We start from the raw sequence: 13862 nt of genomic DNA, 5'->3' as shown, positions 1-13862 counted from the left end.
GAAAACATGCTGTTTGAATTCATGATGTTAGTATCACAGTGCAGCATTGACATTGAACATCACACTGGTGTACTAGAATTGAACAGTGACTTATTTCTCCCTATTTAAGAAATTACAAGTCATTCAACCACGGATTCACAGGCTTTTACATCTAACATATAACAGGAAGCATTTTCACATACCATTCTATAAGGGAAAAAAGACTATAAAAATATATTTAACAGCATTATCATGGATTAAAAAGTTACATATAAATATACATATAGACATATATTTCAAAATCCTGTATGTATTTGGTCTAGAATATAAGAGAGGTATCTATTAGGGTGAACCATATGAAACTGGAGTTTTGATCACTTAAAAATAGTCAAATGTTGGCAATTTCATATGGCTAATCCTAATAAAAGCCTGAGAAATTTTTATTTGGCATCATACTATAAATTCAAAATGAATTCATAGAAAACTATATTTCTATTAAGGAGAAAACACTTTAGGATGTAAATGCACACGTGACCATGCCAATGTTTCTCTTGCTATTTTAAAACCCAAAATCTTTGAATGTTAAGAAAAATTTAATGCAGTTTCAAAAACACAGAGGACAATTAAAAATTATAGAATGATGACTACAGTTATTAATGTCACTGAAACGAAACCATTTGCCAATGTTGGCAATTTATAGGCTTTTATAAAGTTGCATATAAAAATTCCAGCATTAAAATGAAAAGGCACACATATGAATTAAGAAAATGATAATCACTTATAAAACTCTTGAAAATCGGGTGAATTCACTTTTATCATTAAAATATTAAATAGACAGTTATTCTCAGTTTCCACTTTGGCCTCCTAAACAGAATTATATTGGAAATTAATCAACATAATACTAATTACAGCAGCATTATTATCAGTGAATTTCACTGCTAAAAGAGCATCTAAAATTTCCTCCCACTCATATCTCATCAGTACCAAAAATACACTATGCATAAAAAATACTTCATATAGTTATATATGAATCATAAAATATTTTTGCAGTTTTTTCCCTTAAATGATGAGCTCTCCTTTGATCAATGCCACCCCATCAACAAACCCAAACCAGAGTTATACAAAATAAAATCTGCTAGTCCAAATGGACTGGCTATTCTTAATTAAAGAGGTACCATATTAAAAAATGGTACTTTTATTATAAAATTTATTAAATATAACCAATGAAGTAAATGCATGTTTTGCAGAGGTATGTGTGGCGTGTTTCAACATGATGACGGTGTGCTTGACCAAATGTATGCCAACAATTATGCTTCACTTGGAACTCTGGCACCATTTACGAATGGCTGCGCCAATACTACTGGCTACTACACAGAGTGCCCCGCCCACTGTCCACCATGTTGGCACATCGTTAAAGAAAATAATCTGAAAGATAAAAGCAAACACCACATCCATAGTTTTCATTATTGCTACTAGCCCTGCTTTTTCAATTTGAATTGCTTTTGTGAGAAATACTTGACCCCCCAAACCAAACAGCCCAATGAGTATGAGAAATAGCCTGTCTAATCCACAGAAAGGCAGACTCCATTCTCCTAATATAGAGAGGATGATGACACATTCCACGAGGCCAAGTATTACATAATACCAGATGCTCAAAAAGTAGTCCACAGATTTGCCCATTTTCTTTAGGATAACTAAAGTCAATGCAGCAAGTACAGCATGTCCAATTGCTGCGAATGTTCCCTTAAGGTGGACTGAATAGCTTCCTTCCATCCTCTCAGGGTTGGAACCAAATAAAAATGGTGGTCGTACAATAAGGATCACTCCAGTAATTGTGAATAGGGTGAAGAGCGCATCCCAAAGGCTGTATTTTTCTTTGAGAAATATCCAAGCAAATAGAGATGTAAACACTGGACTGCTAAACGTGATAACAGTGGCATCTGCGAGGGATGTTGCCTGGAAAGCATAGTATAAAAGGATCATGGCAGCAGAACCAAGGGTTCCTCTCAGAATGAGGAACATTCGTTGACCTTTGGGGCCTATAAACCCAGTTCTGTAAATTGAAATGAAGAAATGCATATTAAATAAACTTGGTAATTATCTTTACATTACATTAATTGAAAATAATTTTTAAAATCCTAACTATAAAAAATAAAGGAATGATAAATTATGGTAATATCCACCATACACCTTTTAAAATTAATGTTTTCTAAGTACAGCTACTGACATGAAAGTGTTCACAGTATACGTACAAATAGTACAACAGAGAATTGTATCAATACTATATCATTATGATTCAGTAAATATAGGTATCATTTTCCCCATATACCAGGAGGCTTCAAAAGTTCATGTAAAGATTCCATTATCTTAAAATTTATTTATTTCAAGGACTTTGTAAAGCACCCTCATATTTATGATGTATACACACTGCTGATGTTGTTAGGTACCACTGAGCCAATGCCAGCTTACTATAACCCTATAAGACAGAGTATAATTTGTCCACATGGTTTTCTTGGCTACAATCTTTATAGAAGCAGCTTTCTAGCTGTTTCTCCCACAAAGTCATACATTTGTTGTTAAGTTCCGTCGAGTCAGTTCTGACTCATAGAGACTCTATATAGGATTTCTGAGGAGCAACTGGTGGATTTGAACTGCCATCTTGTGGTTGAAATAAACTTTCAGGTCGAGTGCTTTTCCTACAGTGCTACACCATACATACATGCATACGTACATATATATGTGCATACATACGTACATGCGTACATATGCACATACGTACGTGCATAGGCTTGCAGAAATGACTAAAGGAAAATAAGCTGAACAATTAGTAATGATTATATCTCATAGGTAGCAACACAGACAGTTTTCCTTCTACATTTCTACAATGAAAATGTGCTCTTTTTAAAAAATACTAAGTGAAATTTTAAGATTTAGTTGCCTTGTGTAAGGCAACTTGGTCCCATCTAGTTGGTCCTCCCAATCTATGAATGCTGAAGCCATGGTACAATTTATTTTAGTTACTGAATGTGAGACAATTTTTCACTGGAATAATGAGAAAAGAGACTCCTGGTGTGGCACTATAGGGTAAGCACTAGGCTTCAAACCAGAAGCTCAGAGGTTCAAACCCACCAGCTGCTCCTCAGAAACTCTGTACAGGGTTGCTATGAGTCAGAAATGACTCAACAACACTTAACAAAAATCATGAAAAATGAGTTAAAATACACTGAAAAAGAACATGCAGTGTTTGGAGGAGTATAAATAATGCTACTGTATTTTATTTTTCAATGAAATATTTACTACAAATCAATTCTGTATTAATTCCTGGCTTTGTGCAATTCACTGATTAGGGAAGCATCTACACCTGCCATGGAAACCCCCAGGTATCTGGAGTTACAAATGTAAGCATGGTCTTGGTTGGCACCTACTTAGGGGCTAATGTTCTTAGATGATACAGTGAAATAAAATAGGTCACTCCCTTAACAATACTATTTTCTTCTAACACAAAGATTCTGTCAGTTAGCATCAGTTCTGCTGCCACCATAAGAAATTTCTCAAGCCTTGTCATCCTTTTTAGTGTGACTTGTCTACCTGATCATATTTAATCTTAGCAGACTTTCACCTTTTCCACCAAATCCTTAGGCTACAGAGTAAGGCTGTTCTAAGTGAATCGATACCACATGATGAGACAAAAAGAGATTCAGTGGTGAGTGACTGAAAAGGAATATTTGCTTTTCTAATTCTCTTTCTAGCTTCTAATTTGGGGTGTCAGCATCTTTGCCCAAAGAAAAGAACCACACAGACTAGGGACGCAGCTGGTCCCTTTTCCCAGCGTTCTAAATACTGTGTGTGTGAAAAGGTTATCTGTATTGTGTGGGAGGTGTCATTTTACCCTGGAAGGGTGGGAGTTCATATGAAAGGGACAGAGGGATTGGGTGGGGAGAATGCAGTGAGGACCAAGGAGTATTTCATATATCTTTACATTCTACACTAAATCATTTCACATATAATTCATCGTTATTTGACCACTGCAACAACGTTGCAGGGTAGAGAAGTCTAATTCTCTCTAGTTTAGGTGAGGAAATGGAATATCAAAGCAGCTCCAAAGGCCTTCTTAAGATGACCTCTTCCTTCCTCACATCACCCTCTTGCGATGACCTGAATGCTGTTACTGCTTTGCTAAGAGACCAGCTTGCACTTCTACAGAAACCACTGACACTCAGAGACACTACTACTTCCCTTCACTTACTGAGTTTCCTCCAAATATTAGTTATGCCAAGGGAAAAAAAGGGGGTGTGGTACAAGATGGAGGGCAGGACAAAAGCAAAGCACTGTCTTCAAAATAAAGGGTGGTTAATTTTTTCTCCCCCTTTGTTGGGCACGGGTTTGTGCTTGTGAGACCACCTTCTGTTGGTGGATCCTGGTGACTTTTTGCTAATCAGAGTCAAGAGGTCTAAGAACTGGGATGTCTATGAGCAAAATAAAGCAGACACTGTGGAACAAAAGAACTATAAACACTTAGTATTAACATCTTCTCCTTTGCCATTAAGAAATACTTACTTTCTGTATATTAAGCAAGGGATAATGACTAGCATTTGGAACACGCATCGAAACGCACTAATTTCTACAGCATGGATGTCTTGTACTTTTTTAACAAACATAGAGCCCACTGAGAAAAGGAAGGCAGACAGCAATGTGTAAAACAAGCCAAGTCCAGGACAGGGTGCTTTCTTCTTGGCTTCTGAAAAAGATAAATTCTGGTTAGTTCTTGCTCTCAAGTATACGTGTTATCACTGTCACTTAAAAATGGAGGGAAAAACGGAACAGTACTAATGGCTAAGAGTCTACAAATGCTACCTTTGAAACATACCCATTCTTGACCTATACTATTTCCACCAACAATTACAAAGGACCATAAGTGGTAGTTTGGCCCTATAACACGGATTTTCTTTGGCTCATAGAAGGATCATCCCTTATTTATATGAGGAGGGCTTCAAAAATTTTGTGGAAAAATAGAACAAGAAGATAATGGAATATTTCCACAAACTTTTTAAAGCCCTTCTTCAAGAAGTAGAAAACTTGCCAAGAGAGCAAGAGTGATACTTAAGAAGCTTGTCAAGATGACATGTGAAAATGCTTCCCAATGATAATATTTTATACCACCTCAGTGGTGAATTTGGCTTGAATGCCGAATTTCTTTTCTGGAAAAACAGTTTGAAACTGTGTTATTTGCTGACTTGACTTCCCCTACAGGTTGTGAGTTCCCCCAGGGCTGGGACTTCAATGGTCTTACTTATGTTTGGCTTGTAGCCGACCCTTAATAAATATTTGCTGAATATGAGAATCTTCTTGAGAAGATTCAGACTCTTAATAATACTGGAAACCACATAATCCATGATTATGTTCTGCACGTTCTTATTTTGACCTGTTAATCAAATCCTTCTTTAACTTTCCATGGTTTGAGACTTATTTCCCCACTTAGGGAATAAACTCTTCCAGGGCAGGGGCCTGGTCTTCACTCCCTTGACTCCAAGGTGATTAGCACAAAACTGGCATCTAGTATCTACTTCTTGGCTTGATCTGGTATGTCCATGGGTGGCACAAATGCTCGGCGGCTACTAACAGAAAGGTTGGCAGTTTGAATCTGAGGGTGAGTCAAAAATTATCCACACTCTGGCTGTAGAATGCATTTTAATCAACTTTTTAAAAAGATAAATACATCAATTTTTTTACATAATCTCCTTTTTTTCTCAATATACTTTGTCCATCTGTCAACAAGCTTTCATATTCCCTTATTAAAAAATGTTTTAGGCTGAGCTGGGAACCATGAATGCACTGCTGTCTTTACTTCTTCATCAGAGGTGAATCTTTGTCTTTGAAGGGCTGTTTTCAGGGGACCAAACAGGTGAAAGTCCAATGAAGCAAGATCAGGTTTACAGGGAGGATGCTTTAACACCTCAAAATGAAGTTTTTGCAGAGTGTCAACAGTGTGGCCAGACGTGTGCAGCCATGCATTGTCATGCAAGATCACCACACCCTTGGATAGCAGTCCTCTGAGTTTAATCTGAAGTTTAGGCTTCAGCTCTTCAGTGAAGACCTCACTATAATGAACACTGTTTATTGTTAAACCTTTTTTTTCCTGATAGTGTGTTCCAGTACTGGCCCTTGAGACCGAGAAAACTGTATGCATCAATTTTCCAGCTATGGTTGACTTTTGAACTTTTTCTTGGTGAGCAATTGAGGATGTTTCTATTACTTACGCTGCCATTTACTCTCAGGCTCCTAGTGATTAATTCATGTCTGGTCACCAATAATGTTTTTTTTTTTTTTAAGAAACTTTTACCTTCCTTCAAGTTATCAGTTCAAATTTTGTTTGCAGATGTCCACGTTCACACCTGCACAGCAGTGGCCTTGAACGGAGAGCGCTGATAAGACAGTGCAGCCAGCAGAAGTTGTAGTAGAACCAGAGTGCGGATAAATTTTGACTCACCCTCATAGGTACAGGCTCCTTGGAAGAAAGGCCTGGTGATCTACTCCTGAAAGGCTACAGTCTACTTTGACACACACGGGGTTAGGTAGAAATAAAAATTTACAGGATGGTAACTGGTTTCTTTTTTGGCTTGATCTGAACCAAGAGACTCTCTTCTCTAGGGTCTCAAGTATCCAACCCATTAATGACCATTTATGTGAGCTTTAAACTCTGTTTTAGTCACTAGCCTTCTTATGTCTTAGTTTCCTATGATAGGAGGAGTAAAACGCTTTACTAATCTTACTCCATTATCATACAAAGAAGAGGGAAAGCAAACAACTCCCTAAAAGAGAGACCACGCACTGAGAAATACGTATCTGTTTAACCTTCTTGGAAACTAACACAAAAACAAGAAGAAAAGAAAAAAGGCAATACAACTGGCCCTCATCAGTTAAGGGCACGAGTGGAGCTGAAGAATGGTGTGGGTGTGTGGTGTGTATGCAGTAAGGCAGGATTACTGTACCTACCTAGGAATTTACAGTATGTTACTCAGCTATAGAACAGAAACAAACAAAAAAGGCAAACTAAATACACTGTGATCAAGTTGGGAACAGTACAGCATAGTAAGTTTCTTAAAAAATGTCCTTTTTGGATAAATGCAAACACCTCCTAGTACATTTCAACATAATCACAATAGCTGGATACCTTTTGCCCACATGTGATACTTTGCAAATCATGAAAATATGACAATACAGTGTTTCCAGGACATTCTACAGCCCAGTCTTTGCAGAGATCTCCTCCTCCACCAGTTCTAGGGATACATTTGAAGAGACAGATGTGGAGCTAGCAGTCTCCATATGATAGTTTATCTGTCATAGGTACCCAGGATCCCCACGTTCTGTTATAAACCAGAGTGTTCAGATACTGCATAAACCAGCTACACATACCATCTCAGCCCAGGAGAAGAAAGCTTCAAATGACTAACAATTTATACACCACAAAATACATGTCTTTGCTGTGGTCAGCCTTAGAGTTTAGCTTCTGAAATTTTGGAATTCAGGTCCAAATAAAACAGATTTTCCTGAAAGAAATCCAACCCATATATAAGAAGCTGCACCCTCAGACAGAATGGTGAGAAGATCAGGAACAGAAAACATCTCTCTGGTCTGTATTTCAAGGATCTTCTCCAGTCTAAACATGCTCATTTTCCTCTAAGAATATTTTCACCTAACACTATATGCTTTAACCTTTTAAAACTTGCTTTTATACCTTTGGCACTGATTATCTTCTTCCTGAAAATATCTATTTTATTGCTTGTAAAGATGTAAGGTCTTTGCCTTATAACTGAGACAGGCTGTCAAGGGTGGGAACCTTTTTTCTGCCAAAATTTATAATATCATTCATGAGCCATACAAAATCATCAACTTAAAAATTAGCCTGCTATAGCTGTACAAGGTCGCTATGAGTCGGAACTGACTCCATGGCACGTAACAACAACATAGTTGGTCAAATATTTGTGTCTCTGAGTTAATGCACTGGATTCCAAGGTTGGTTTGAACTGCAAGGTCGATGGTTCAAACTCACCAGCGGCTCCAAGGAAACCCTACACAGAGTCGCTATGAGTCAGAACTGACTTGATGGCACTTAACAACAAGAACACCAGCGTGATGGCTGGAACTCCAGTTGCCTTGGCAGGGCTACACCAAATGATTTTACTGGCCTCAGCCTGGATGGTCCCCACCCCTGGGCTAGATGCTAAAAGGCCTAGTTGATCTTGACTGCTTATTAATGAGAGTGAGGACTGATTTTACTTAGACAATCCTCACTCTTTTACTGAATAAGTATATTTCAATTCTCCATGTCAATGTAGATGAGCAAGACAATAGAATAATTATGTGGTACTTGCTTAGAGAATGTGCTTCCATGTTCACATGCCACTACAAGTATATCTAATAATTTGGCAACTCTGAACAACTCAAATTAAACAGGCGGTCACAGTGTAATTTCCTGACCTAGAAGAAAACTGAAATGGTGCTTACCTTTTCTATCCTCTGCTTTGAAACTAGTTGATTCATAACCCTGTGGGAATTAGAATCACTTGAGCAACTTTAAAAAATTCAATTCCCAAGCCCTATCAGGCACATTAAATGGAATTTCTGTCACTGTAAAAAACAAACAAACAAAAAAAACTTCACTGGCCCTTCAAACCTGGAACTGAACACACTCCTGGGGGGTCATCTTTCAGCCAAACACAGAGAGGCCTATAAAGTAAACACTAACACTCCCTGAGGACCCTTACTCCTCAGGACAATTAACCACATGAAATCAAAAGGACAGCATTTGTCCCCAAAGCATGCTCAGAAGGAAGGAAAGGGCAGGAATAGGAGACAGTCATTGCATTTGAGTAAATTACAACTAATGTAATGAAATCAAATGTGTCTAAACTGTAGAGTGGAAAATCAATTTGTTCTGTAAACTTTCACCCAAACTCCACAAGTTTTGGGTGTTTTTTTTGTTGTTGTTTTTTTTTTAAAAAAGCCTGAGAGGGAAAGGAAAAAGAAAAAAAAAAAGCTCTACTAGTTTGTAAGCCACTGCTTATTTTAGAGAACTTGGGAGGCTGAGGCACTGGCCCCAAACCCAATTCTTGCTCTTGCTTAATCTAAGATCTACATTGTTCCTTAAGAAAGTATCTTAAGGACAGTTGTACACTGCCAGTTAAGGACATCCCAGAAAACAAGAAATAGGGGAAACATCTTCAACCTGACTTTGAACATAAGCATTGTTGAGATGATAAGCAATTGGATCAAGGGGCTAAAACAACACTGTCCCAAAGTTCAATGACAACAGTACAATTGTTGAAAAGGATTTCTATGGCAATTCTGTTGGGGACCTGATCACTTTAAAAGAACTATATTATAAACTCTTCTGTTAGCTACATTCTTAGAAGTTAGCAGACCCCACAATGTTCTAAAGTGCAATCACTTACATAAGTTTGTCATTTGCCATGTGGTGCCTGACTGTATAGTATCCCTTTTTGGTTTACAAATGGGAAATGTTTAGTTGCAAGGGCTGACTCAGATTTCTACCATAATGGCATTCAGCCAGAGGGGCTATGCTGAGAAACTAACCTCTTCAAACGTCACACATCTGGGTCAACCCACTTTGGGTTGACCCCTTGCTCTGATTGGTGGTAGCCCATGAATAAATGATCAGAAGTCTGACAATTTCTGCTCACTTTTTGGACAGAAATGGAAGAAGACTCATCTTAGCTTGCCTCTCTAAACTGGGGGAAGCACATAGGAGGAGATCCAGAGATTTCCCTAATTCCCTCTTCTCACAGGACAGATCTGTATCCCAGGAAGCTGTTGCACATAGTGTTTAAAGCAGTTTTAGTGGGCAGTAGAATGGCTGGGATCCTAACCACAATGCTGTTCAAGCTTAGCCTTCAAATACCCCTTCACAACCCCCTCCACGCCATACTGGGTGAAAACAAAACCCTCCTCACTTTCCTCAACTGTTGATGGAGAGGTCTCGAACAATACCAAAGGATTTCCATGCGGGATCGATGGTTTGGGGGATGGATCCGTGAATTCCTTAAAACGTACCACAAGACTGCGCCTCTGTCTTGGTTTGTATCAGTTGCTAAAAAGTCCTCATATTCCAAAAAGGTTAAGAATCAGTGGTACCACTCAACTCCGTCTTCCCAAGGTTTTAAGACTGTGGGACAAACATACTCCAACCTCTTCTTCTGGGAACACCGTTTACTAGAACAGTCTTCACAATCAGCTTCCTCTCAACCTTGGTGGCCACGGAATGGCCTCTGTCGCTGACCCCCGACCTCGGGCAGGGCAAACCGACCCGGCAATCTGATTCCATGGTCCTGCCCGCAACACTTTAATTATAGGCGCAGCCTTAGAATGCAAAAAAGGTTCACCACACAATCAGAAACTTTCTTGTGCCTCCTTGCCGGTGAGGGGATGCACAGGGCATCTGCCTTGCAGCCCCTCAGGTGACAATTCGAGGGTCCCCCTCCTCCCAACACCAGGCAGGGAGAGATTAGGTGCACAGTCCGCTCTGCGCCCGCCCACAGCGGCAGGGACCCCAGCTTTCCACCGGCGTTCCCCAGAGGTCCCCCACCCAGTGGTCCCTGGCCCCCATCCCCGCACTCACCCCGCTCGGAGCACCAGCCGCACGGCAGGGACCTGCAGAGGCTGCACCGGCCGGGGCCGGGCGCCCCAGCTACCTCCGCAGCTGCCGGCTCCTCATGTGGGTCCGGGAGCACATCGTCCGGCAGTAGCTGAGACGGCCCGGGCTCTTGCAGCTCCGTGGCACCGGTGCTGTCCAGGGACCGCATCTCGGGGCCAACGTTCTCCTCGCCGCCGTCGAGGAGTGTGGCGCCCACAGCAGCCGTTCGGCTGCTAGGCTCTTCCGGCCAGCCAGCGCGGCGCGCATGCGCGTCCCCCTCCCCTCCCTCCGGGGAATCGCGCCCTCGTCCTCCTCTGCCCTCTTACCTTCAGCTCTCGCGCCTCCTGTCTGGAAAAGATTTACCCCAGCCTGCTGTGTGCACAGCTGGCCCGAAGGTGTCCATCCCTCATATGTGGTCAGGTCAGATATGCCGGTGGCTTAGAGTCAGCCTTCTCAGGACATAGTGTACCGCTCTCTGCCTGTGACTGTCTCTGTCATACCAGTGACGGGGAGGTACACAGGGTGTCCAAACCTGGTGCCCTGACATTCTGTGGTCTTCTTTTGGGGCAGCTCATCAGACTGTGAGAATGTAAATATTTATTGGTGTGCAGTTGCATTTAGAACTTACTGGGCTACCCTGGAGAGCTGGCAAAGTACTTTTTGCCTGTCGTTAAATGATCAAGGCTCTTCCTACTCTTAGCTTACAGGGGATAGAGTTTTGCTGGTTTTATAAGGTTAAAAAAAGCAAAGAAAAAAATCATCAGTATGTAATCACAAGGATCGGAATCCTTCTATGTGTTCTATACAACAAGGTTGTTATCTGCGCTCCAGCTGGCCCATACTCATGGAGACCACATGTATTTACAATAGGCATTAATTGTTGATCTTCTCTGATTTCCCTGTTTTTTGTTAACTGAGACATTTACTTTGTCCATATTTGATTCAGAAAATCCAAGTTATAACCAGGATTCACTAATAGTTTTTTGGTTTATGTAATTCCTCTTTCATCTAGTTGCTTGCACCAAATGTGACAGGGCAGTCTATGGGTCAGAGTGTACCTGTTTAAACTGTTCTGGGTCCAAGCACCAAGTAGACTGCTAAACAAGGAAGTTTGCCTCTACTTATTCTCAGTGTTTCACAACTGAAACCCTTGAAGCCTTGGTTACTTGTTTTAATAGAGATTAAATGTGTCCCTTTCAACTTCACAGGATTGTCATGTAATTTAAGTGCCATGAAGAGAAAGTTCATGGAATGCACTTTACTGGTAAAGAAAGGTGTGTTTTTAACTACACTGATCACATAATTTATCCTTCAAATTAGAGCTCCTTTTTGGGGTAGAAGTGGAAGCTCTTTTAAGAATTATGCAGAAACCCTCGCTGGGGGTGTGCAGACCTGCTTAGAGACCATGGCAGTTGTCCAGGTGAGGTTCAAGGAGATCCAAACCAAGAAAGAGATGGGAAAGAGGAAGAATTGATTTTGCAGTGTTGTGAGATGGAAAATTCTTTTATACTGTAGTGGCTTGTGTGTTGTTTTGATACTGAACATTATATCACCAAAATTTCAAATACCCGCAGGGTCACCCATGGTGGACAGGTTTCAGTTTCAGCAGCGCTTTCAGATGAAGACAGATTAAGTAGAAGTGCCTGGTGATCTACTTTGGAAAATGTTGCCCACTGAAAGCCTTATGGCTAGCAGTGGAACATTGTCTGATATAGTTACAGACAGAAGATAAGTACATCAGGTTGGGAGGCGCTCAAACTGAGAACAAACTGCAAATATCTATTAGTAATTGAAACATTTGTTGTTGTTGTTATGTGCCGTGGAGTCGGTTCCGACTCATAGTGACCCTGTACAAGGTTTCCAAGGCTGTAAATCTTTAAGGGAGCAGAAAGCCTCATCTTTCTTCTGTGGAACAGCTGGTAGTTTCGAACTGCTGACCTTGTGGTTTGCAGCCCGATTCATAACCACTACACTACCAGAGCTCCTTAATTGAAACATAAAGTATTTGAAGTATGAGTCTAGGAAAATTGAAAGTTGTCAAAAATAAAATTTAATGCTAGAAGATAGATACCCTAAGTATTAATTAGTGAATTGAAATGGACCTGTATTGGCCATTTTGAATTGGACAATCACATAGTTTTCTATGCCAGTGCAAAAATATGACAACAAACAATCCTTCCCACAACACTCTCTACTTCTCATCTGGGTTCAATAATCCACTGTAATGGTCACATACAACTCAGACACCGTACTCACAGTTATGGAGTTTATTAGGGAAGTTAACAGCTTGTAATTCAGGATCAGAAATGCTCAGGACACGGTTGTTTCAGTCACTGGATGATAAATACCTATAGGACACACTACTCCACTATCAGGCTCAGCCCGAAGGCACTTGGTTCTAGTTCCGTGGGTCAGAAAACCTAGTCCCACCGCTGACACACTCAAGGGCTTGGAGACACCCGACTCTACAAGCAAGCTTCCTGCCCGAAGTCACTCAGCTTCACTTGTTCTGTGGGCAGGGAAGCCCATCGCTTTGCCTCCTGCTCTAGTTCTTGTTCAGCTGCTGCTGCTCTCCTCTTCCCCTCCTCCTCCTGTGTGTCCCAAGATTGAGGAGGTTCAATACACTGAGACATTAGGGTCCAAAGGATGCGCTCCACTTCCAGATCTTCTTTGATGGTAGTGGGAGTCTGCCTCCTATTTCTGAGGTGGCTCATTTTAAACCCATGCTAAAGTTTTCAAGTTTCTACAATTACAATGAACTCTGCTAACATAACATCCACAGCTGAATCATGTCATCGTGTCAGTATCTCCTTCCACCTTTTCTTACCCAGACCCAGCAAGGCAGAAACGTTGTTTGGTTACATACTATAGGTAGAGGAGACATAAAATAATTCACTACAACACAGTCAGGAAGGACAAAATGAACATTTTATATCTCTCCTGAAGTACAATGCTGTCAGTGATAGGATAATATCCATGTAACTATACGGAAGACCACTTATATTCAAATATATGCACTTATATTCAAATATATATCGCTAATACCATAAAAATGAAGAAATTGAGGGGGTTTTTTGTTTTGTTTTGTTTTTACCATTTTCTGCAGTCTGAAATAGATAAAACATACAATCAAGATGCACTGATAACTGGTGATTTGGGATGCAAAAAGTTGGAAAGAGAAGCACCAGTATCAGGAAAATACAGTCTTGGTGACAGAAATGATGCAGGGTTG

At 40.4% G+C, this 13862-nt stretch overlaps 1 protein-coding gene across 3 annotated transcripts; it reads right to left on the bottom strand.

Annotated features, from left to right (window-relative positions):
• Positions 1–1253: 1253 nt before the first annotated feature.
• Positions 1254–10821, bottom strand: SLC35G1 (solute carrier family 35, member G1). Of its 3 annotated transcripts, none has more exons than XM_006831158.1 (3): positions 10667–10821; positions 4537–4717; positions 1254–2032 (listed from the first exon to the last, which is right to left on the bottom strand). In XM_006831158.1, exons 1-3 carry the CDS (start codon positions 10797–10799, stop codon positions 1294–1296), a joined length of 1053 nt encoding a protein of 350 aa, XP_006831221.1. In that variant the 5' UTR covers positions 10800–10821; the 3' UTR covers positions 1254–1293. The 3 variants fall into 3 exon arrangements, with proteins under 3 accessions (XP_006831221.1, XP_006831219.1, XP_006831220.1); XM_006831156.1 differs by having other exon boundaries at positions 10616–10799; XM_006831157.1 differs by having other exon boundaries at positions 4537–4714; positions 10616–10799.
• Between the last annotated feature and the right edge of the window lie 3041 nt (positions 10822–13862).

This window comes from Chrysochloris asiatica, unplaced genomic scaffold (assembly GCF_000296735.1).
Source record: "Chrysochloris asiatica unplaced genomic scaffold, ChrAsi1.0 scaffold00003, whole genome shotgun sequence".
Lineage (NCBI taxonomy): Eukaryota > Metazoa > Chordata > Mammalia > Afrosoricida > Chrysochloridae > Chrysochloris > Chrysochloris asiatica.
Note: the sequence above shows the minus strand (reverse complement) of the source record. Positions and strands in the feature narration are given on the sequence as shown.